We start from the raw sequence: 22,830 nt of genomic DNA, 5'->3' as shown, positions 1-22,830 counted from the left end.
TGTAACAGGTAAAGAAAAATAAACATATCAATCATATATAAGAACCATACAACCATATTTTATACAATGAATTTCCTCTGAAATATTATCATCAATATTTAAGATTCTGCTAAATAAGCTACAAATTCATCAATGTTTTTGTCAGAACTTCCACCTTCATCAACTGCTTCTTTAGCCAACTTCTTCCACTTACTCAAATTGTTCTTAATCTCTTCACTATTCTCACCCTCCATGACTTCCCTAATGCATTCCTCTAATTGCTTTCTTTGCACAATCCCCTTGTCATCTACCTTGGCTTTGACGCCGACTCCCCATATATCCTCCACAAACTTAGCATTAGTACCTTGGTCTGTCCACTGTGGGACACCCACCACTGACACGCCGAGGGACAGTGCTTCCAGGACCGAGTTAAACCCACAGTGTGTCACGAAACAGCCTGTCGCCTCATGGGCTAATACCTCCAGTTGGGAGGCCCATCCTACCACAAGACCTTGCCTAGAATTTTCGTCTATGATCCCTACTGGGAGTTTTGCTTGCTCTGATTCTCTAACAACCCACAAGAAATTTATTTGGCTGTTTTTTAAGCCCCATGCTAGTTCTTGGAATTGTTCTTCAAACAATTCAACTGCACTTCCAAAAGACACGTAGGCGACTGAGCCTTTTGGTTTGGAGTCGAGCCAGTTCTTGCATAAGGTTGTATCAGGCTTGAGGAGATGAAGGCCGTAGTCTGTGTCATCTTCTAGTCTTTTGTCAAGGTAATATGACGGAACTGTTGGTCCTATGGTTCTTACTTTCCACAACTTGGCCATCCAATCAACGACCTAAAGAACGAGACAAAGTATAAGAGTTAAATCACGATCAATATCAACATCAACGTTATCCCAATGCCTTTAAGGACACTCTAATTTTAGACAAGGTAACATCAAGTCTAATACATCCAAATACGAGTTTAGAGTGAAAAAAGGACATGTATATGAGTAGTATGACCTTATGTTACAAAAAAAAGAAGTAACATTTACAAATATCCAATTGTAACAAGAGTTCACATTTGAGCACCAAATATTAGTTTAGCCGTGTAGGATTTACCTCTTTCTCCATGTCATAGAAGATATTGCACAACACCCAATCTGCTTGATCAATATTAAAGAACTGTCCCAAAATCACATCAAACCAAAACGGGTATGACCCATAAGTGTGCACGAAAGACGGAGCCTCCAACGGGTGGAGCTCCGGAGCCCCAGGAACCGAGACTTTAATCGAGTCAGGACCCGTAAGAGGGAGCTGGATCAGCCCACGTTGAACATGGTAGTAAATGCTATTCACTGTACAAGACTGGGTGAAAAACAGCCCAGCAACAAGCCCAAATTGCTTAGCAACATCCAAGGCCCAAGGTAAGAACCCATCATATATGATCGCTTGAACCGGGTCGCCTTCCTCATTTAGCTTCATAATAAGTTGGGCCAGAGATTTAGCCCCATTGACCCGAAGGCTATCCAAGTAGGCCGCAATAGACTCCGGGTGGTTACCTCCATCATCGTCGTAGCCATCGGATATGGATCGAATTTGAATCGAAGGGCCAAATTGGGTTTGGATGGTGGTGGTTTGCATAGATTTGAAAATGTATTGGGCTGTGATTAAGGTGGGCTTGATTCCTTTAGAAGCCAATCGTTTCGAGAATTGGAGCATTGGGTTAACATGGCCTTGTCCTATAAACGGAAACACAAGAACATGGGCTTTATGGGCCTGCTTAGTAACCTCCATAATGGTTGATCACGGAGTTTTTGAATGGAAGTAATTGTTCATGACCTATGTTTGGTACGTAGTTTGTCAAACAAAATCGATTTGTTACTGTAACCAATGAATTCGGGGTTACAAGCTTAGTATAGATGAAGTTTTTCTTGGTGGGGTGATGAAGGGTGAAGGAAGAGCCATGTTCAAGGATATATATCTAAGTAGATAAAGTAAATTAATGAAAAGTTGTACAAATTACATAATAAAATTAAGTAAATTAATGAGAAGTTGTACAAATCACATTATAAAATAGCAACACCGAGGTTAAATTCAACATATGCCATGTGTGACATTGGCGATGACATCAACAATTGCATTAGATATTGGAATTATTATGTTTTATCTCAATTTAAAAAATGTTGATGTAGAGTTGACTAGTTGTATAAAATTTGGAAACGAAACTACATTAGTAACACTAGTGTTTGTCTCAGTCTAGTAGACGTGTATTTTAGTAGTATAGTACCACCTTCTTAGCCGCTGGAATTGGGCCAATGAAAATAATATGAGAAAGTCCAAAAAACTTTGAAGTACATACGTACAATGACGATGGATTAACTTAACGTTAAAAGATTAAGATAATATATATAGATTTTCTATATCGTGAATAACATGAAATTTGAGTGTAATGTGAGAGTAAAAATGTGATGCCAGTAAAAATTACGTATAAATAGACGAGTTGTAACAAAATTATAAATTCAGCTAGACAAGCCACAAATGAACAAAAGTGTAATATTACATTATATCAGCTTTCTAATATCCGGCTAAATAAGCCACAAACTCATCAATATTCTTATCAGAAGTACCACCTTCATCAACGGCTTCTTTAGCCAACTTCTTCCATTTAGCCACATTTTCCCTAATCTCTTCACTTTTCTCACCTTCCATGACATCCCTAATGCGTTCCTCTATTTGTGTTCTTTGCACAATCCCATTCTCATCGACCTTGACTCTTACACCAACTTTCCATACCTCTTCTACAAACTTGGCATTAGTCCCTTGGTCCGTCCACTGAGGCATCCCCACTACAGGCACTCCGAGGGAGAATGCTTCAAGTATTGAGTTAAACCCACAATGTGTCACAAAACACCCTATCGCCTCGTGGGATAATACCTCTAGCTGAGAGGCCCATCCCACCACAAGACCATGGTCAGAAACTTCGTCTATAAAACCCTTGGGAAGTTTTTCCTGCTCTGCCTGTCTTACCACCCACAAAAAATTTAGGTGGCTGTTTTTTAAGCCTTGTGCTAATTCTTCGAATTGTTCTTCGGATAACTTTGCCGCGCTACCAAAGGATACGTAGATGACGGAGTGTTTTGGTTTCGAGTCTAGCCAATTCTTGCAAAGGGTATTTGGCTTGATTAGCTGAAGGCCGTAATCTGTGTCATGTTCTAGTCTTTTGTCAAGGTAGTATGATGGAACTGTTGGTCCTATTGTTCTTACTTTCCACATCTTAGCCATCCAATCAACTCCCTAAAGAAATGCCAAATTAAACCATATGTTAAATGACGATTAATAAAATCATATATTCATATAAATATGCCTAGTTTCATGATCTAAATTGGGCAGAGGAAAGTTGATTAAAAGGTGGTCCATGTTCAAGTTTTCAACAAGGAGTTAAGCCATGTCTAAGATAAAATTAAAGTACCACCTCTATTTTTCATTAGTTGCAACGACAAATGAATATTCCACACCTTATAAAGTAACATACTATAATCATATACGTAGTATATACCTTTAATGACGAGGATATTATGGAAGACTTTTCAATGGTTATATAAAAATTGTAGCTATTGTAACTGTTTTCAATCTCAACCGTTTATATATTAATGATAAATCTTGTACGTCAATTCATACATTACATTTGACTTATAGTTATTTTAAAAAAAAAAGTTTAAAAACTACTTTATTTTGGAAAAAAAAAATTAAAATTGGTTGTCGTTGCCATTGTTGTAGAAGTAGCCATCTTTCAACTTAAGTTTAAATTTCCATTAATAGGTAAAGAGGAACAATTAATATTGATAGGATTATAATATAACCAAACAATCAATGAAATACTACCCTATATCTGAAAAACAAAGGTATGATTTTATACATTAGATAGTTTTATACAATTATACATGGATAAGATTAAAATATAACCTAAACAAAATTGTTCCAACTTTAAGTTATACAGTTCATAGTTTTAATTACTCCATATTATTCTCCGTAACTCATCCTGATCATTGTTGCACTGTTTGATGGATTTTATGTTAATTAGTTATTCAAACTTTGTATAGACATTATCAATGAAGCTTTCGCAGCAATTAATTTGACATTATCAATGGGTCCTATTACACATAATTAAGTTGACATAAAATTAATAGTGTAGATTTTGTTTTTAAAATGACCACAATTTTATTGTAGTCATTACAAAACTGTCCATTATACGGAGTATTTTTAATTCCAAATGAAGACAAAATTTATTTCTAACTAGATATTAAATAAGTTGCAGATAAGTACTATAACTGCAATCAATAAATTCAATAACAAAAATGAGTGGACCAAATACTTCATACTCCCTCCATCCCCTCTTGATAATCCCTTATGGGCATTTTTCACGGGAATTAATAAACACAAATAAAAATAGTTAAAGTGCATTGAAAAGATAAATTGACATTGGGTATGCAAAAAAGTAAAGAGAGAAACTAATAAAGTACATGGGAAAACAAAATTTACATAGAAAAGTTAAATTTGCACAAATATTATTGCAAATTGGAGGGAATTTTGGTAAAAAATTAATATTAATAATTGTTGAAAAAGGTAAATGGAGTGAATATTTTGAGACTAAAATTTTCCTATCATTTAGAAACGGAGGGAGTATATAGATTACGTACCTCTTTCTCCATCTCATAGAAAATGTTGCACAACACCCAATCTACTTGATCAATATTTGAGAATTGTCTCAAAACCACATCAAACCAAAACGGGTACGACCCATAATTTTGCACGAACGACGGAACCTCCCACGGGTGGAGCTCCGGAGCCCCAGGAACCGAGATGGTAGTCGAGCCGGGGTCCGAAAGCGGAAGCTGGATTAGCCCACGTTGAACATGATAGTAAATACTATTTACTGTACAAGACTGAGTAAAAAAACACCACCCCAATAAGCCCAAGTTGCTTAGCCACATCCAAGGCCCAAGGTAAGAACCCATCATATATAACAGCCTTAACTGGGTCCCCTTCCTCTTTTAGCTTCTTAATAAGTTGGGCCAACGTGTTGGAACCGTTGGCTCGAAGGCTATCCAAGTAGGCCGTGGTAGACTCAGCTTGGTTATAACCACCATCGTCGTAGCCATCGGAAATAGGTCGTACTTGTATTTGTGGGCCATTTTGGGCCGTAGTTATGGTGGTAGTTGGCATTAATTTGGAAATGTAAATAGTTGGGACTAATGTGGGCTTGATGCCTTTATAGGCCAAACGTTTCGAGAATTGAAGCATTGGGTTAATGTGGCCTTGGGCCGGGTATGGTAGCACAAGAACATGGGCTTTATGGGTTTTTTTAGTGTCCTCCATGATGGTTGTTATCGGAGTATCGAATTTGTATGCAAATAATAATCGTAAAAATATTTTGAAACGGAGGTAGTATAAATGTTGTTTAGGAGTAGTTATGAGAAAAAATGTTGTTTATGAGTTTATGAAGGGTTGAGGAATGAAGTGTATTTATAGGGAGGAAATTAGAAGAGCCTTGAGCTACTTGGAGAGTACTTCACCGCATACAAATTCCCTGACATCAGTGGTGATGTCAATTATGTTAGTATTGAGTATTTTATTCTCGATTTAAGAGTGTTATTATTCTAATAAATTAAATAATACCCTATAAAAACAAAATGAATTTATTATTGGGTCCTAGAACAAAATGAATTATTTAAACTGGCTGGGACCCAATTAAAATAATAAATAATTACTTTGATATGGGTAATATTTAAATTACTTTGTTTAAAAGAAAAGAAGTTCAATATGATTTAAAAAAAAAAAATAGCAAGAATTGAATTTAGTCTAAATTTAATAATATAATAATATGTTTAGGACTCATGAAATGACAACCGTACCTATTAGATACGTATTTAAAAACACAAAATAAAATACAAAGAACTATGTGGTAGAAATTAATACCATGCATGTCATGTCATTGGCACTGGAAGCTTGTGTTGAATCATTTGATGAAGGGTCAAAGTTTTTCAACGTAGATGCATGAAATCTTAATTACCCATTATCATAGCTATATCAATTTGTGAGACAAAATATATCGGTCTTATTTCTAATCTCCATTTTACACAAAATATGAAACCAATTGTTTCATCCAGAAATTTTTGGATATTGAAGAAAGAAATGAGAAGTATCTCCATCTCCCAAATAAGGGTGAGATTTACAGCTGGTCACAGTTAGACATTTCCCAATATAACACCATATTAAGTTGTCCTTACCACTATCAAATGTAAGCAACATCTTTAACACAATAAACAAAATTTAAAGAGCTAATTAACTAACATTTACCTAAAAAAGCCACAAACTCATCAATATTTTTATAAGAAGTTCCACCTTCACTCATTGCTTCTTTAGCCAACCTATTCCATTTATCAGCATTCTTCCTAAACTCTTCCTTTTTCTCACCTTCCATAACTTCCCTTATACATTCCTCTAATACCTCTCTTTTCACAACCCCCTTTTCATCCACCTTAGCTCTTACACCAACTCTCCAAACATCCTCCACAAACTTCGCATTAGTCCCTTGATCAAAACATTGCGGTACACCCACCACTGGTACTCCAATCGACAATGCCTCAAGTATCGAGTTAAACCCACAGTGTGTCACAAAACACCCGATCGCCTCGTGTGACAAGACCTCTAGCTGTGACGTCCATCCCACCACTAGGCCTTGCCCCGATGTTTCGTCTATGAACTCCTTTGGTAGTTTTGCTTGCTCTAGCTCTCTTACAACCCATAAGAAACTTTGGTGGGTGTTTCTTATACCACATGCTAGCTCTTTAAATTGTTGTTCGGATAACTTAGCCAAACTTCCGAAGGACATGTAAACTACAGAGTTTTTAGGGTTGGAGTCTAACCAATTCTTGCATAAGGTTGTGATCGGCTTGAAGCGTTGGAAGCTGTAGTCTTTGTCATCTTGTATTTTTTTGTCAATATAGTATGATGGAATTGTTGGTCCAATGGTTCGTATTTTCCAACCCATTTTAGTCATCCAATCAACAACCTATATACAAACAAATGATAATAAGTCAACACGATACGTGTTAGCCATCACGTAACCGTGGATATCAACATTAGCTCAACCCCTCAATATAACTAATTTACTACCTCCGGTCCAAATTACTCGCAACTTTGGGGTATTATTTATGAGATATAAAATATTCTAAAGTTGCGAGTAATTTGGACCGGAGGTATTACAAAATTACAATACACATACAACGGTATAAGGTCTAGTTTTGATATTTTTCACCAAAAAATATTATCACTGGCCCATTAAAAGTCATACCTTATTTAGGTTTAACCGTTTAATACTTTACTTTCACTGTACATCAAAAGTTGGTCACACAATATTATCTTATTATAAACACAATTTTTGAGTTGGCACATTTTAATATTTCATATCATGTTACTTGTGGTTACTTTTATTTGTTCTTTTAGTTGTTTTATTATAACTTATATATTTATCAACGCACATCTTTAACTATTTAAATTTAGTGGAGTACTCCGTATTTAATAATGTATAAAGAGACAATTCTAACAAAATCCAGCGTAATTACATCAATTACTTTATATTTTAATTTATCATGTATAATTAGCAACTTTGATATAATGTCAAAAGTCAGAAATGGTGGAGGTGGAATTATAGGTTGTAGGACAAAAATGTACCTATCAAGCAATCAATTATTAGGGATATTGATGGTCACGTTAGTAGACCAAACATAAAAAGTATAATTATTGAGTTTTTGTATAGATTGGAGTGTACGACTTACCTCTTTTTCCATGTCATAAAAAACACTACACAACACCCAATCCACTTTATCAACATCAGAAAACTGCCTCAACAACCAAGCTAACCACTCCGGGTGCGACCCGTTTGCAACGAACGATGGAGCCTCCGATGGCTGGAGCTCCGGAACACCGGGAATCGATACCGTTGTTGGGCTTAGGCCCATAAGAGGGACCTTAATTAGCCCACAATGTACATGGTAGTACACACTGCTCACTGAACAAGACTCAGGAAAGAACAACACCCCACTAAGCCCAAACTTCCTAGCCACATCCAAGGCCCAAGGAAAAAGCCCATCATATATAATAGCCTTAACTGGATCACCTTCCTCAGCTAGCTTCTCGATAAGTTGGGCCAGTGTTTTTGGGCCGAAGGTTTTTAAGCCATCTAAGTAGGCTGAAATGGACCCAGCTTGAATAAACCCACCGTCGTCGAACCCATCAGAAATGGGCCGTACATTGATTGTTGGTCCATAATGGGTTGAGATGGCGGTCGTGTCCATCATTTTGGAGAAGCAAAAAGTTGGGCTTAAGGTGGGCTTGATGCCTTTATGGGCCAACCTTTTGGAGAATTGGAGCATTGGGTTGATCCGGCCTTGACTTGGGTATGGAAGCACAAGAACATGAATGTGGGCATTTTGGGCTTGGTTAGCATTCTCCATATTTATGAAGTTGAAAATGAAGATGAAGTTTTTGGTGTGGATGAAAGTATGAAACTAATAGATGAGCCAATAAAAAGAGAGAGTGAATGATTTTTTGTAAGGAATTGTAACAATTGTTTAGGGAATTATTTGCGTACAAGCTTAGGAAAGTGTACTTTTTGTATATACTAGTGAAGTGTGAACCGCACCATTAATTGTGTTCTAAATTAAGCCACATATTTATTGTCAAGAAAATTTTGGTTGGTTTGTTTTGACTTTTGGAGGTAATTGTTTTGTCACGTTATTTGTTGCTATTTGGCTCTTTGTAATTTTGCATGCAATTAGCTATAAATTACTGAGTTTTATTATGAGCCCAAGGCCCCACCATTGTTGTATAATGCATTGTCTCCCTGGTTAGGGTGGCCATTGGATGACCAATGACCTGGTCATGAAGAGAGAGAAAGAACTTTTTATATTAAAAAATAGAAGAAAGAAAAAAATGTATGAGAGAAGTTGATGACCAGGTCTTTTGTAATGACCAAGATAAAAGTCTGGTCATGAATATATTAATTGACAAGTGGCTACATATTATTGGAAGAAGGAAATGGGTATTTGTATGGTAAAAGTAGGAGAGAGAAAATCATGACCAAAGTTATTTTGGGCAACCATTGAGAGTCTTTGGTCATGATTGGTCATGTGGCTTGGTCATAAATGAGTGAAAAGAGAAAGAAATTATATAATAATTCATGACTAAAAATTTTTGGTCATCCATTGGATATACTTAAGTCTTAATGGCAATGTTCATTTTTTTTTTCACTATTCACATATTCCTTTGATACTAGTGGAAAGATTATACTCTCACTATCACGAGATTCTAGGATTAAAATCCTTTGAACGTATTTTGGAATGGAGATTTTCTTATCCTTTTGTTAAAGATATTAATGAATAATGATGTATGATATGGATAAACATATTTGCGATTACATTTGTAAGAGTAGATTTTACGGCTTGCTTAGGCGTTTTTGCTTTAATAATACAGATATGACCTACTAACTACCACCTAGAAAAGCCACAAATTCATCAATGTTTTTAACTTCTCATGGTATGGTATAAAACTCTTAGCTAACTTATAATTAAAACTGCATAAATAATTAACTAAAGTTGCATAAAACACTTGTTAATCATGCGAAAATATTCTATTAAAAACTAACATAGTATATATGTTAAGCTGGTTATCTGATTAGGTCTAGCAATTCATTGACTGACCCTTGGTTAACCTGTTGATTGATATACAATTGTTCAATTAGGGTTTACAATTGTCAATTCCACCTATCAATTTTGCACTGATACACAAAATAGCAATTGAATGGTGAAAACAATATGAAAATGTAGCATTCCTTCCCCCCGAATTTGGAAGATTATTCAATATTAGGTAAGCTGAATATATGACTGTTTTCGCCTTTACAATCCAAACAGAAGAACATTTAAAACTGATATCCTGGACAACGATACTCCTCTGCGGATACAATACTAAACTACAAAAATACAGTGTTTAAGCAGAGCGAACAAAATTGATCTTCAGCTCTCCCCTTTCTATTCCAAAAGAAAAAATGATTCTTTTGTAGACAGAAACAAGAAAAAAATGGGCAAGTTTAAAAGAAAATGGCAGGGGAACTTCAACTATAGAAGATAAGATTCAACAACAGTTCGGCCAAACTTCTCCTGAACGTCTTTTGGAGTTTCGATCTGTGCAAAACGCATAACAATAAACAGCAATGAGGAAACAGTGATGAGGATTCCTTGACCATGGGAGTAAAAGGGGAAGGGGGAATTGCAAGCTAAATCTACTACTCACCGCATTTAACGCTTGGAAAAGAGCCTTGACAGTGTTATGTGGATTCCTTGAACCAATAACCTAAACAGAAAAGAATAATACACGTTCATAAACAATGCTATATCCACCAGAATGGTATTGAGAAGGCAGGGTCAATTGATCTAACAAAATGCATCATTAAAGATTTTAAATTTTATTTCCCTGTGTTTAGTTCCTTAAAAGAGAAGTTGGGGAGAAAAAGAAAAAGGGGGAACAGAGGTGAGAGGAGAAGAATAAGCTGAGGTTCTTTGAGGAAAGTATTTTCCACCATTTAGAAATCTATGTTCAACTGAAAATTATCGTGTTCATCCTATTGCAAACAGCCAGCAGAGAAGGAGAAATCCTGTGTTCTTGGAAAATTGGAAAATGATTCCGTCCAACCAAGACAGCCTAAAGGCCCTACAGTGTAATAGCTAATAAAGCTGAATAGCTGATACATACCTTTGATTTGACATTTTTAAAGCCAGCCAAGTTCAAAATTGTGAGTACAGTTTTGCCAGCCTTCATTCCCGTTGCAGTTTTTGCAGGCCATAGATAGACCTAAAATAGCATTCAGAGCATAATATGATATTCAGTGAGCATCAGTTCACAACTAAGTGAAGTTGTAAGCAAAGTGCCAAAGTACGAGTACAAGATTGCAAGAAAAAGAGAGAGGGGGGGAGGAACCTTTGTTTTTTTGTATGTAGTCTGTATGGCATGTGCAATTGTATGGTCCTCATATCTATCAATATAATGGAGATTCTGAAAGCATTTCTCATATGCCTGTTCATGTAAACAAAAATAATAGTCAGATGACATCCAATAAAATGGCATTACTACAATTCTGCTAAAAAATACGGTGGTAAAAAATAAACTCAATTATAGCAAGTCACAATAATGAACCGGTAAATGATGGTTTATAAACAGACAAAAACTACTTATCTAGCTCAGTAAACAGACATACAATACTACTATAACATCAAATGCCAGGTTAAATGAAGAGCCAGTCATAGTTTATGTAAATTTCTCAATAACAGGCAAACATCCAGTACATATAGGTGCTTCCTCAACAACACCTCAATGCATAATCTTGTCGGGTCCAAAAACGTAGTATACATTTAGTCATGTAAGTATATAACATACATATTTTCCATCTTGAGATAAAAGGCTCCCATTTCCATTCCATTATAACTATTGGTGTTGACTGTTGAGTAATCTAACACTAATACTAACACCAACACCAGCACCAAAATAGTGTAATGGTATAACACTAAATATGCATCATGAAGGAATGTTGGTAAGTAATGAATTTGGGAATAGTCAACAATGCCAATGAAGATGAAAGCTCCATGCAGCTGAAATGCCAATTTGGTTATTACTGGAACCGTCTCTAGCAGTTTTTACTATCAATAATACAACATACCAAACTAGCCACGTTATTGCACCAAACTCATTCTTAGGACTTTATAGGCCTATTGATAAGCCTCTTATGGTTCCAAACCAACTTATATGACCCTAGAGGACACCCCACACATTCACTTCAATTTTGGAAAATTTCCCAAAATTGGCCCAAAAGCGTGGATTATACTTCAGTTTTGAAAAAATTTAGACTTTTTTTGGACCCCAAAAAAAAAAAGGCCAGGGTGCTTCATTTAGACCCCAAGACACCCCGGAAGTCTATTTGGATTGTTGGAACCATCCACTTTTGCTTTTAAATTGCCTATTTACCCGTTTACAACTTACGCGAAATTCATTAACTTAACGCCACCAAGAGGACTTTATATGACCAACTAGTGGTCAGCTGGTCATATATGGTTCAAAACAATGTTATATGACCCAATAAGCATCCCCTAGAATCTCGAGTTTTTTGGACACTGGGTCCCAAAACCTCTAAATTGGTCCTAAGCGTGTATAACCTTCAATTTTAGACTTTTCCGCACCAGGAATGAAAAGTGGAAGGGTTCCTCCCATGGATTCCACAACACCTTGGGAACAGTGTGCCACTAATTTTAACTGGATCTTAAATTTAATTGTTGGAGATTTATTATTTCAAAAATGTAAAAACTGGCAACAATTAGCTTGAAAGAAAAGTTAATACCATGGCCCTTGATGGCCAAGTGCATATCAACATTACACACTTCCCGAGCTCTCCAACTACAGGAAAATCGACAAGAGCAATTCCTTATTCAGACTACAATACTGTATAACATGACTCGTGGCCTAAATTACAGCAATTGTTAACTGTTAATTTAAAGTTGCATATGGCCATGCTTATGTGTCAAACCTGACAATCAGAAACTAAATAATGGGTTTAGGAAAGTAGTTCACAACAAATTGTAAACGTATTTAAATGAAGGAAACTTGCATTGACAAATTAAACAAGTCATCAAAGCCAAGCTGGAGAATCATTTAGCAACTTAATAACATACCTTCTGAAGTGCAATAGGTATTGCTGGACCTTTTGCTTTGGCATAACCAACTACACCATTATAATTCCCACATGCAATAATTGCCGTGTACTTGATCACTTGACCACCCTAGAGCGTGAAGCCCAGTTAGAGAAGAGATTATAACCAGCTAAGAATAGAAAACTAAAAGAAGGATGCAATTATACCTTTGTTACTTTGCATGTCCGGTTCATATCAATCAATTGTGCATCAAAGCCCTGTAATTCAATACCAAAAAGTCACTTCATTGAGTGTCACATACACTATATAGAACAAGCTATGCAATCTTTGTTGTACACTAAAATTTCTGTCAAAAGGACACGAAAAAATGATTTGACACATCAAACTACTACATTACAGCTGCAACTCGCCACCAAATTAAGCTACAATCATTATTATATAACTAGCATCTATCCAGCTAATTTAGTTTATATTTACTTCCCAGGCAGAATACTGTCAGGAAAAATAAATCCCCATATCATTAGGTTGTACCTCATTCAAGTACATGTGATAATTATATGCGCTGACAAGATTTCAACTAGAATTATGAACTGAAAAATTTTCATAGACGTTTAAAATATCAGACTGAGATGAGAATATTAATATCATAAGAATAAATTTTAAAGCCAACACAGAAGAGCGCATTGTAAGCTAAAGTCACTGTAGGTTTTTTTTTGCAAAACTTCTGTATAAGGTGGCATAGGAATGAAATATCAGTGTGATAAAGACGATGCTGACACTTACTTTCCTATACATTGGTCTTCTCTTCTTCTCTGTCAAGGAGTTTCTCTCCTCTGCAAGATCTCTAATTTCTTCTTCCAAAAGTTTTCCTTTCCTTCCAAATGTATGATCCAATGCTGTTAATTTTTCTTCTAGCATTTTGTCAATAGCATTAAGCTTCTCCAGAAGTATATCGTCTCTCTCTTTCATGTCATCAAACTCTTCTTCATCACTATCATCGATCCTACCTTCTATCATTGACTTTTCTCTCTCAACTTCACCATCATGGACGACTTCTGCAGAAGGCAATTCCTCCCTGTGTATAATTCCATAATTGGCAGGATCTTTAGGATCGAAAGTTTCCTTCCACTCCACCAACCTCATAGCCCTGTTCAATTTCTGCGCAAGCAGAAACTTGTCTTTTCCAGTGGCTTCCTTGAAACGATTGATCAATTCGCCAATGACTCTGTACTCCAGTCGGAGACGGAAATGCTTCTCCTCAAACTTATCAATCTTTTTCATCCATTTCAAGCCATCATCAAAAGTTCCTGTGAGATAATTGATAATTTAAGCACAACTTCATAAAGTCATGCTCAATTCTCATGCATAGACAGAAGCCAAGGCCACACAGGTGACATATTTTGACTCTTACACCGTCCAATAAAGCAGATCCTAAATAAACGGCACACATCATTTGGGGAAGAGGGGGGGGGGGGGGGGGGAGGTACTTTTAACAACTCTAACAATATTTCCCTCTTACAAAACTGGAATTTCCAAAAAAATTTGTGTACAGTCTCCGGAGATATTTGGTTCAAGTGCTGAGGGGGCTTATACATTTGACCATCTCAACCTCCAAGCTCCTGTTTTTGGTAAAACATTTTCTAGGTAAGAGCCTTAGAAGTTTGTGTCTGAACAGCTGTTCATTAAAAGCTACTAGCTCAAGTTTATTGTTTTTTTTTTAAAAAAAAATAAAAAAATAGGCAAACTCAAGTTTATTGATTCCGAAAGCTCTTAACACCTTTAAACAGTTACAGCTCACAACAGCGCTAATACAAACAGTTTGTCAAATATTCGTAACAACTAGCTGGCCAAATCATCAATTACATTCAGCTGTTTGTCATTTCATATTATAGCAGGCCCAAGTTTGATGATAAAAATGGACAGCAAGATGGTAAGTGATCAATTATATATGTTAATTGTTTACAAAAATGTCTCTAACTTACCAATTCTAAGTATGATAAAACTACATAATAATGCAACCCAGACTTCAGCAATTATTCAAAGTAAATTTTTACGCAATATTAAATAAATAAATTACAACTCCTTGGGTTATGCAGACCATATGCAGAAGTTGAAAGCCAATACACTTTCGAGAATTTTGAAAAAAGATCATAAATATACTTTCTTACATAATTGTCCACACTCCACATTAGTTTCTGTATCTCCAATATTTCCACATAGCTACTACAATTTTTTGTATCTATTTAAGCAACAATCACATGTTTCATATAGGTTTTGCTAAGTTCAATGCATGCATCGACTTTGGAGATGATATGAGCTAATAAACTAACAAGAAGTGAAAGAATCTAAATTTTCAGGTTCTGATTAATCAAGGCAAGGGCAGACATTTAAATTCATAAATAGCAACAACATATTGCACTTAGCTACACAAAGTAACTATGCGTGGTAACATACCATACACTGAATTTTTTTACCACCCCAAGAAACCATTCTTCAGAAATGTAAGAAGATAAATTAAAATTTCCCTGTCCTGTTTCCACTATCTAGCCTCTATAATCAATAGAACCTTCATGAAAGCATTGCAAGCGTTCATAACCCACAAAATATTCATAACATACAATACAATCTTTTTGAACCCACTGCCTCCAATCCCAAATAGCTATACTAAGTCACTAAGGGATGCCTTTTTTGAAAAAATCCTTCAATCAACTAGCTAGCATATTACTCCAGAAAAGTATTAACAACATATTTATGAAAAATTCAATTATTGTCCCTGCTAACACAACATTACAAACTTATCCTAAAAGGTGCTGTAATAGCAATTACAATAGCTACTGTTGCCAAAGATGGTCCAACCCTACTCAATTTGACAATTTTCCATATCAGCACATTATTGCAGCAATTCCCCAAACGAGGCTCTAACACCATCTAATAGTTACTATGACACCGAACAACAATAACAACATCTACCTTCACCAAATAGGGTCTAATACTACTCGATTCAAAAGGTCCTAACTTACAAAGCACCAATAAGCTTCCCATACAACTAAACAACAGATTGTCAAGACATTCAATTATTATCCATATTAACCAACAATTCCCCGACGGGGCCCTAACACCTAAAATCCAAGTATCCAACAGCTACTACAACAATCAAAATAGCTACTTTCAACACAGAGTATAATTCTACTCAGTTGGTTGAAACACTATCTTATAACCCCAATCCCGTTGATCCTGGTTCCAGTAATTGGTGTCAATTTGTAGATCCTTCAATCAACTAACATAAAACTCCATACAAGAAACAAAAATACCATCTAGACTTTGAATTGCAGTCCATATTAATAAACCATTGCACCATTTCCCTAAAATGGACTCTAACACCTTTTACACCTAAAATCCAAAAGCTACTACTAGCTACATTCCCCGAATCATGGTCTAATCCTACTCAATTTTTTTTTAAAAAAATCCCAACTTTCAAAACAACTAATCTAGCTTTCTACCCAACTAAACAAGAGATTGAAAAGACATTACAACATTGCAAAATTTCCAAATTTATCACAATAGCTACATTTGCCAAACATGATCTAATCCGACTCAATTCAAAACCAAACTAGTTCTCAAACCTTAATTTTAAACAGAACAATCGAAAAAATGATAAGCTAAAAGCATAATCAAAATATAAACAATAGAAAAAGAGAAAAGAGATCATACTTGAGGTAGCAAATTCCTTGAGCAACTCCTGATAACGATTAAACTTCCTTTCAACCATCAAATTAAACTTCCTAGTCTCCTCTATAACTTGAGGATCTTCAGCTTCATCATCTTCAGAATCCGAATCACTATAATCATCAAAACTGGGATCCCATTTCACCTTATCATGCATACCATAACCCTTTGCTTCTTCCTTCTCCAATTTCTCAATCAAAGGATTAACACCCATCCAATCCTCCTCTTCTTCAGCTGCTTCATCAACGAAAATACCCGCTTTTCGCTTCTCCTCTCTCTCTTTATGCTTCATCATTTCTGCTTTTTTTTTCAGGTCTTGGAGTGCCTGCGCCATTTCATCTTCTGTGTGGTTGTAATCGCAAAAATGGCGGATTTGCAGAGGAGATTTGAATGTGGGTATTGAAGAAATGGGTCGGAGGAGAGAGAATGTACGATAATGGTGATGATGATGAGAGGTTGAGGTGGGTTTAAGGGTTAGGGTTTTGGTGGAGATTAAGCGGGAAAGCCATGAAAATGGAGGTTTGCTCATTGTGAACTCTTGATTAACTTTATTGGGGTTTTGGGTTTAAGGATGGTTTTACTCCATTGTTGAAGTTTTTCTGGGTGTATGAGTTGAAGTTTTTGGGAGAAAGAGAGAGAGAGAGTGTTTAGGGTTCAACTGTTGAAGGTAGTGAGTGACGAGGGAGGGGACGATGGTTGGTTCAGTGTTTGGGTTGATCAGAATCTGGGCCCAAATTTTAATCGATTCGGACAGACCCTATGAGGCTGTGAAATTAATTAGGCGGAGGAGACGAGTCAAAGTGACATTGGGTTAACAACAACATCTTGACTCGTGTTAAGGTATATTTGAGAGACATGACATGAATAATAAACGGGGCAAGATGTAAACTTGACTAAGGTATGACATAAGGCGTGTTTAAGAGGGTCGAGGGGTACAAAGTTATGGAGTAAGGCATGAATTATATGGGTTTGGAGGTTCGGACACCAAATAAGGTTCATATGGTCTATTGGAATCATAAAAAAAGCACCTTAATAATCTAACCTTGTAAGGTCTTCGAATGTCGAATATTCAAATAACTATGGGGAGTAGATTAATCGTTAGTCAAATAAAGATCAGTTGGTGGTGTGAGGCAGGTTTATATTGGCTACATTGATAGCTTAGACATGTTGGATGGTTCCAACTACCAAAGTGACCTCCTAACCCCATGTGAGGGTTTATAAGAACCTTGCTCTCCCCCCCCCCCCCCCCACCATTAATTTTCTAAAGCTAAAGGCTAAAATCCGAGTTTTGACCACTTAAGAGAAATCATCTACTTCGTATTAAGGGTATGTTCTTGTTTCGGGGTTTTCTGATGTCCTGCGGGAGAGTTACAATTCCGAGACTGGAACCGGACGCCTGTACCTGCAAAATAACGGAGACTCCTGAGAGCTCCGCCTCCAACGGTCAAGTTAGTACCTGATTAAGGAGTAATTAATACGGAAATTAAAGTAATAAGATCTCTCTAGGTGAGAGTGTTTAATGTTGGTAATCTGCGTCGTTAGCGAGATTAGCCGGTTATTAGAGTTCCGTAATGTTTCTGTTCTTCTCTAGATTTCTTGACTGCTTGACTACTTAATTAATGAGGATTAATTAAGTATTTATAGCCTTGAGAAGCGTGCCACTCTCTAGGTTTAGGGTAAACCTAGGGCTGACCGGGCCTCTAGTACAGGATTGGGCCTTGTTGGCCGGTTTTCCCATTTGGCATGGGTGGACACGTGGCGTGTCTCAATTGGTCCGTAGAGGACGTATCTGTGATTGACACGTGGCAGGCTCCTATTGGCCTTCGTGAAGGACACGTGGCGGAACCTGGTTGGTCCACTTGTCAGACGGTGATTGGTGGATAAAAATCCCCTAATCATTTTCCCCTCACAGGTGGCACGTGACTGGTCACGTGTCGCCTGTGACAGATGTCGCACGGTGACAGGCGACGGCCTGCTACAGGTGTCACCTTGCAAATGGCCGAGAGATTTTCCCGCCCAATATTTTGAATTTGGAAGCGACCCTTCGCCTTCTCACTCTGCCTATATAAGGAAGTGCTGACTTCGGTCATTTTCACATTTGAGAACTTTGCGAGAACATTCGGACCCCTGAACTTGCTCTGACATTTCGGACCTTTTCTGCCTACCGCCTGTTCTGACAAGCCGACTGCACCGGACTTCCAGAACTTCATCAACCGTCACTCGTTCAGGTAACTCAGTTCTCTTACTCTTAATTTTCTTTTTATTTTTTGAAATGGCACCACGGAAGCACACGACACGACCTAAGTTAGTGATCAGCCGGTCACCGGGGACGGCTGAATCTAGGACTAGGAGTGCCGCCTGCCCTTTTCTGGATCCATCTTTGCCCTTTATACAAAGTCCGACTGTATCTGTGTCTATGCAGAACGTGATGGCCAGAACAAAACAGACTGCTATGATATCAAACTCAGACGGCTCCTCCCAAAGGGTGCTCATTAGTGAAACATCTGACCAGGCGCCAGATGTAGAATTGAAACGAGGCGGCTGCCAAGCCGACAGTTCTGAGAGAGGGGCCAAGGTGGTCCCTTCCCATCTTACCATGGAAATGTCTAATTTTCCTCCTGCTCCTTCTAAGGGAGAGGAGGCGGGCCCCTCTGGGAGAGGGGAGGAGTCGTCCTCTTCGGACTCGTCAGAGGACGAGTCCGAGTCCAGCTCTTCTGGCCACAGTTCTCCTGGCTCAGAAGAAAGACATAGCCGCCTACAAGAGGCGAGACTTTCTCATGCAGTTGAGAAGGGGGACAATTGGGCGGAGCCGTCCGCCTCTTACAGAGAGGAAAACGCCCCCTACTACTGCATGGTACCCCGGGGCCGGATCGCAACCATGCAAGACAAAGTGGCGAGCTTTATTGCTAACCACAGAATGGGCCCGAAATTTTTACTGTTCGTGCCGGATCCAGAAGACACTGTCGTCTGGCCGGCTGGTACCAGCTATAATGACGGCTGCTTTGGCTGCTATGTGGCGGCCATCAAAGCTGGACTGCGCTTCCCATTACATCCGGCTGTTCAGCGGATTTTAGATGGGTATGATTTGGGGTTATGGCAGTTAGCCCCCAACTCTTGGGTAAACGTACTCGGCTATGTGGCCGGGTGCGAAATGTACGGGGTGGAGCCAAGCTTTGAGGCTTTCGCCCACATGAACTATCTCAGCCGGACCCCTAAGTCGGGAGGTACCGGCTGGTATCAATTAACAAGCCATAGGGGTTACCTCATGACGAGAGGTAAAGCGAACAAATGGAAGGATTGGCGGAACACCTTCCTTATCATTGAGGGTTCAGACACGGAGCTGAACCAACGGTTTAACAAGTGGAATAGGGATCCGCCTCTTCTCGCAGGCGGCCGCAGCATGCCGCCTGTTCCCCCAAAGGCTAAAAGAGAGATCCTAGACAAAGGACTCTTCAAAGTAGAGACTAGGGTGAACCCTACTTCAGGGGTACGAGAGCAAGTACCCCTAAACTGCGTCCCGAGCTTCAAGTGGCTCTATGACGAGTACTTTTTGGCCGCCTGTGGCCTCAGCAGTCGGTGCTCTAGAGGTAGCCGGCCTGACAAATACTCTGTTTTTTCACGCCTTGTTTACTTGGGATCTTTACTAACTTTGCTGTTTATTTTTTGCAGCTGATGCCATGAGTAAAATAACAGCATCCAAGACTGCGGCGGCCATGTTGCGGGCCTCTCTCATGCAACAGTCTTATGCCGACTCCCCCAACAAGGGGGCACCCTTGGTAGGCTTCGAAAACTCTTCCTCTTTTAGTTGTCTTATGGACATACTAACTCTTTTTGTTTTCAGTCTGGCACTCCAAGGGCTTCTTCCTCGCAACAGCCGGACCCCAAGGCCCGGAGGACGACTGTTGCAAGCTCTCCTGGGTCTTCCAGGAAAACTGTGGCGGCTGAGAAGCAACCGGCCACTTCATCTAAAACCCCGGCGGGGCCGCCTAGAAGTATGGACAATTACTTGTAAAAACTCATTTGCTTCCTTCTTGACTAGGTCTAACTTGCTTTTTTCTTACGCTTGATGCAGCCGGCCCTCAGGGGCTTGACTTGGTTGAGGTAGCCAAGTCCATGGTCAAAGTCGTTCCTCCATCTGACAGGGAGGCGGTCAGGGGTGCCGGCACCCTTGACCTTGATGGGATTTCAGGGATCCTTGCTGAGGTATACTTAGCATATTTTTGAGTATTTGAGTTCCAGGACGCCTGTTATCTTTTTTGTTTGGAAACTGACGCCTGTTTTTTTTTTGTACTTAGGCCCTGCTCCGAGTTAACAGCCTTCGCAAGCCGATTGATCGGAAAAACAAAGAGGTAAAGGCCGCAAAAGCTATGGCCGCCTCCAACTGTGATAAGGCAATGTTTCAAATTGCCCAAAATGAAGTACTGACCATTGATCTTCTTTATTATCAGGCGCAGGCTACCGCCGCTGTTCGGGCTCAGTTAGAGGCGGCCCAAAAGAAGGTTGACGAGCTGGAGGCGACCGTCACAAATCTTAAGGCCGAGCTGAAACCTCTTCGCCAAAAAATGCACTCTTACGAAGCCATGGAGAAATCTTTGGCCAACGTAAAAGAACGCCTGGTGAGCCAAGAGAAGAGTCTTACCCAAGAGCTCTCGGAAAAGGCCGAGCAAGAGAAGAAAGAGCTCGTCCGGGAGATGGTGGAAGACTCCGCTCAAATCCAGCGCATGACCTGGGGCCGACTGTTCCCCAGTGCCGACTTTGCCTCATGTGAAAGAACGTACTGCCAGTGTTCGGAAACATATAATCAACAGATCCTGGCGGCTGCTGAGGAAGAGGCGTTGGAAGAAGAGGAGGAAGAGCCGGTTGTGGCGCTTGTGCCACTTGGGGGTAAGGCATCAAAAGAGGGTGCAACTAAAGCCGAGTCCAGCAAGAAGAGTGCTGACCAGGCGGCAGCTGCTAATACTGAACTGCCCCCTTCTTAAGCTTAATGTATTTTTTCCACGGCCTGCGTGCCGTTTGCTTTGTATTTACCCGGCCAGGGGGCCGGGGCTTTGAATATTTTGCTGGTCTTTAATGACCGGCTTATTTTTAATCAAACTTTTATTTTTAATCAAATTTGTCTAAGTATTCCATATCTAATATCCCATTGTTCACTAGACCGACTGTTGTGTATGGCCGAACGTTGCAGACAGGTACAAATAGTAAGTACGCCGCCTATGCCCCTGGACGACTGGTTGTCTGTTTCCAGGATAGACGATCAGTCGGCCATTTATTCAATCGGTATTCGAACTATTTATTCAATCGGTCTGACCAAGTAAATAGTATTACCTAGTCGTCAAGGAATTAAGTAGGATAACAAGCGGCGGGTACCGGTTGTTTCCCTTTATTGCCAATGTTGGCTTTTAACTCGTAATTTGTTTAACCTAGCAAGAGTAGTGGTTGAGAGTCCCTGTTTGTTAAAAACAGGCGGACGACTCATACCTTTTAGGCTCCATACTAAGTTTGAGTGACTATTAAGTTAACATAGGAGTTACTTAGTCTTCGTCACACTCTAGATTGAATAGTAGAGGTACCAGGCGGCGGAGGCCGGCTAGACCCCTTGATTCGCCAATGTTTGTTGGCTATTAACTCAATAGGTACCCCCTGCATTTATCCCAAGTAATACAGGCGGTCATCTGACTCAGATGTCAACTGCTACCACTGGTTTGGTTAGTGATAGAGTTATCCTTGTCTCAAAAACGGCTACGTGGTTGCCCTTGGGGACAGTCGTATAGGTGCCGTGTAATTAGTTTATAGAACAATGTTCCACCCAAAAGGGAGCTGCTCTCTGCGACGAATTTCATCCGGAGGGATGCCGTCGGACGCCTGCTATGATGTTGGGACAGGTCGTATTAGTTCTGTAGATTTGATCAGGTGGCTTGGCGCCTGGTCTGATCATTCGGCCGGTGGCCTTGGTAAGTTCTTGGTGAACGTAGGTGCTAAGTAAAAGAAGGGTAGCCGCCTGTTAGACACAGGGTCGGCCAGGCCCTAATCTTTTTAGCTAAGTATTGTGAGTAAAATACTCAATGGAGAGTAGCCGACTGTAAAGGTACAGACGGCATGCCCCTCTGAAGATAGAGTGAAAAACTCAATGGAGAGTAGCCGACTGTAAAGGTACAGACGGCATGCCCCTCTGAAGATAGAGTGAAAAACTCAATGGAGAGTAGCCGACTGTAAAGGTACAGACGGCATGCCCCTCGTACTACAAAATTGAATAGTAAGTGCAACCTTTATTAAGTAGCACTTTACTTTACATCATTCAGAAGAAATATTTTTTAAGGTTATCTACATTCCAAGTTCGAGGCAACGGTTGTCCGTCTGGTGTTTCCAGACGGTAGGTACCGTC

The 22,830-nt window shown here is 39.0% G+C and overlaps 2 protein-coding genes and 1 pseudogene across 2 annotated transcripts; all 3 read right to left on the bottom strand.

Annotated features, from left to right (window-relative positions):
- Window positions 1-34: 34 nt before the first annotated feature.
- Window positions 35-5,507, bottom strand: LOC110700828 (annotated as a pseudogene).
- Window positions 5,508-6,147: 640 nt separating this feature from the next.
- LOC110700256 (UDP-glycosyltransferase 74G1-like) lies at window positions 6,148-8,588 on the bottom strand. Its single transcript, XM_021877766.1, has 2 exons — window positions 7,806-8,588; window positions 6,148-7,039 (listed from the first exon to the last, which is right to left on the bottom strand). Exons 1-2 carry the CDS (start codon window positions 8,481-8,483, stop codon window positions 6,314-6,316), a joined length of 1,404 nt encoding a protein of 467 aa, XP_021733458.1. The 5' UTR covers window positions 8,484-8,588; the 3' UTR covers window positions 6,148-6,313.
- A 1,261-nt stretch (window positions 8,589-9,849) lies between these two features.
- Window positions 9,850-17,227, bottom strand: LOC110700255. Its single transcript, XM_021877765.1, has 8 exons — window positions 16,434-17,227; window positions 13,506-14,029; window positions 12,929-12,979; window positions 12,744-12,851; window positions 11,002-11,097; window positions 10,777-10,875; window positions 10,318-10,377; window positions 9,850-10,208 (listed from the first exon to the last, which is right to left on the bottom strand). The coding sequence occupies exons 1-8, from the start codon at window positions 16,975-16,977 to the stop codon at window positions 10,143-10,145; spliced, it is 1,548 nt and encodes a 515-aa protein (XP_021733457.1). The 5' UTR covers window positions 16,978-17,227; the 3' UTR covers window positions 9,850-10,142.
- Between the last annotated feature and the right edge of the window lie 5,603 nt (window positions 17,228-22,830).

Source organism: Chenopodium quinoa, unplaced genomic scaffold (genome assembly GCF_001683475.1).
Source record: "Chenopodium quinoa cultivar QQ74 unplaced genomic scaffold, ASM168347v1, whole genome shotgun sequence".
In the NCBI taxonomy this organism is placed as follows: Eukaryota; Viridiplantae; Streptophyta; class Magnoliopsida; order Caryophyllales; family Amaranthaceae; genus Chenopodium; species Chenopodium quinoa.
Note: the sequence above shows the minus strand (reverse complement) of the source record. Positions and strands in the feature narration are given on the sequence as shown.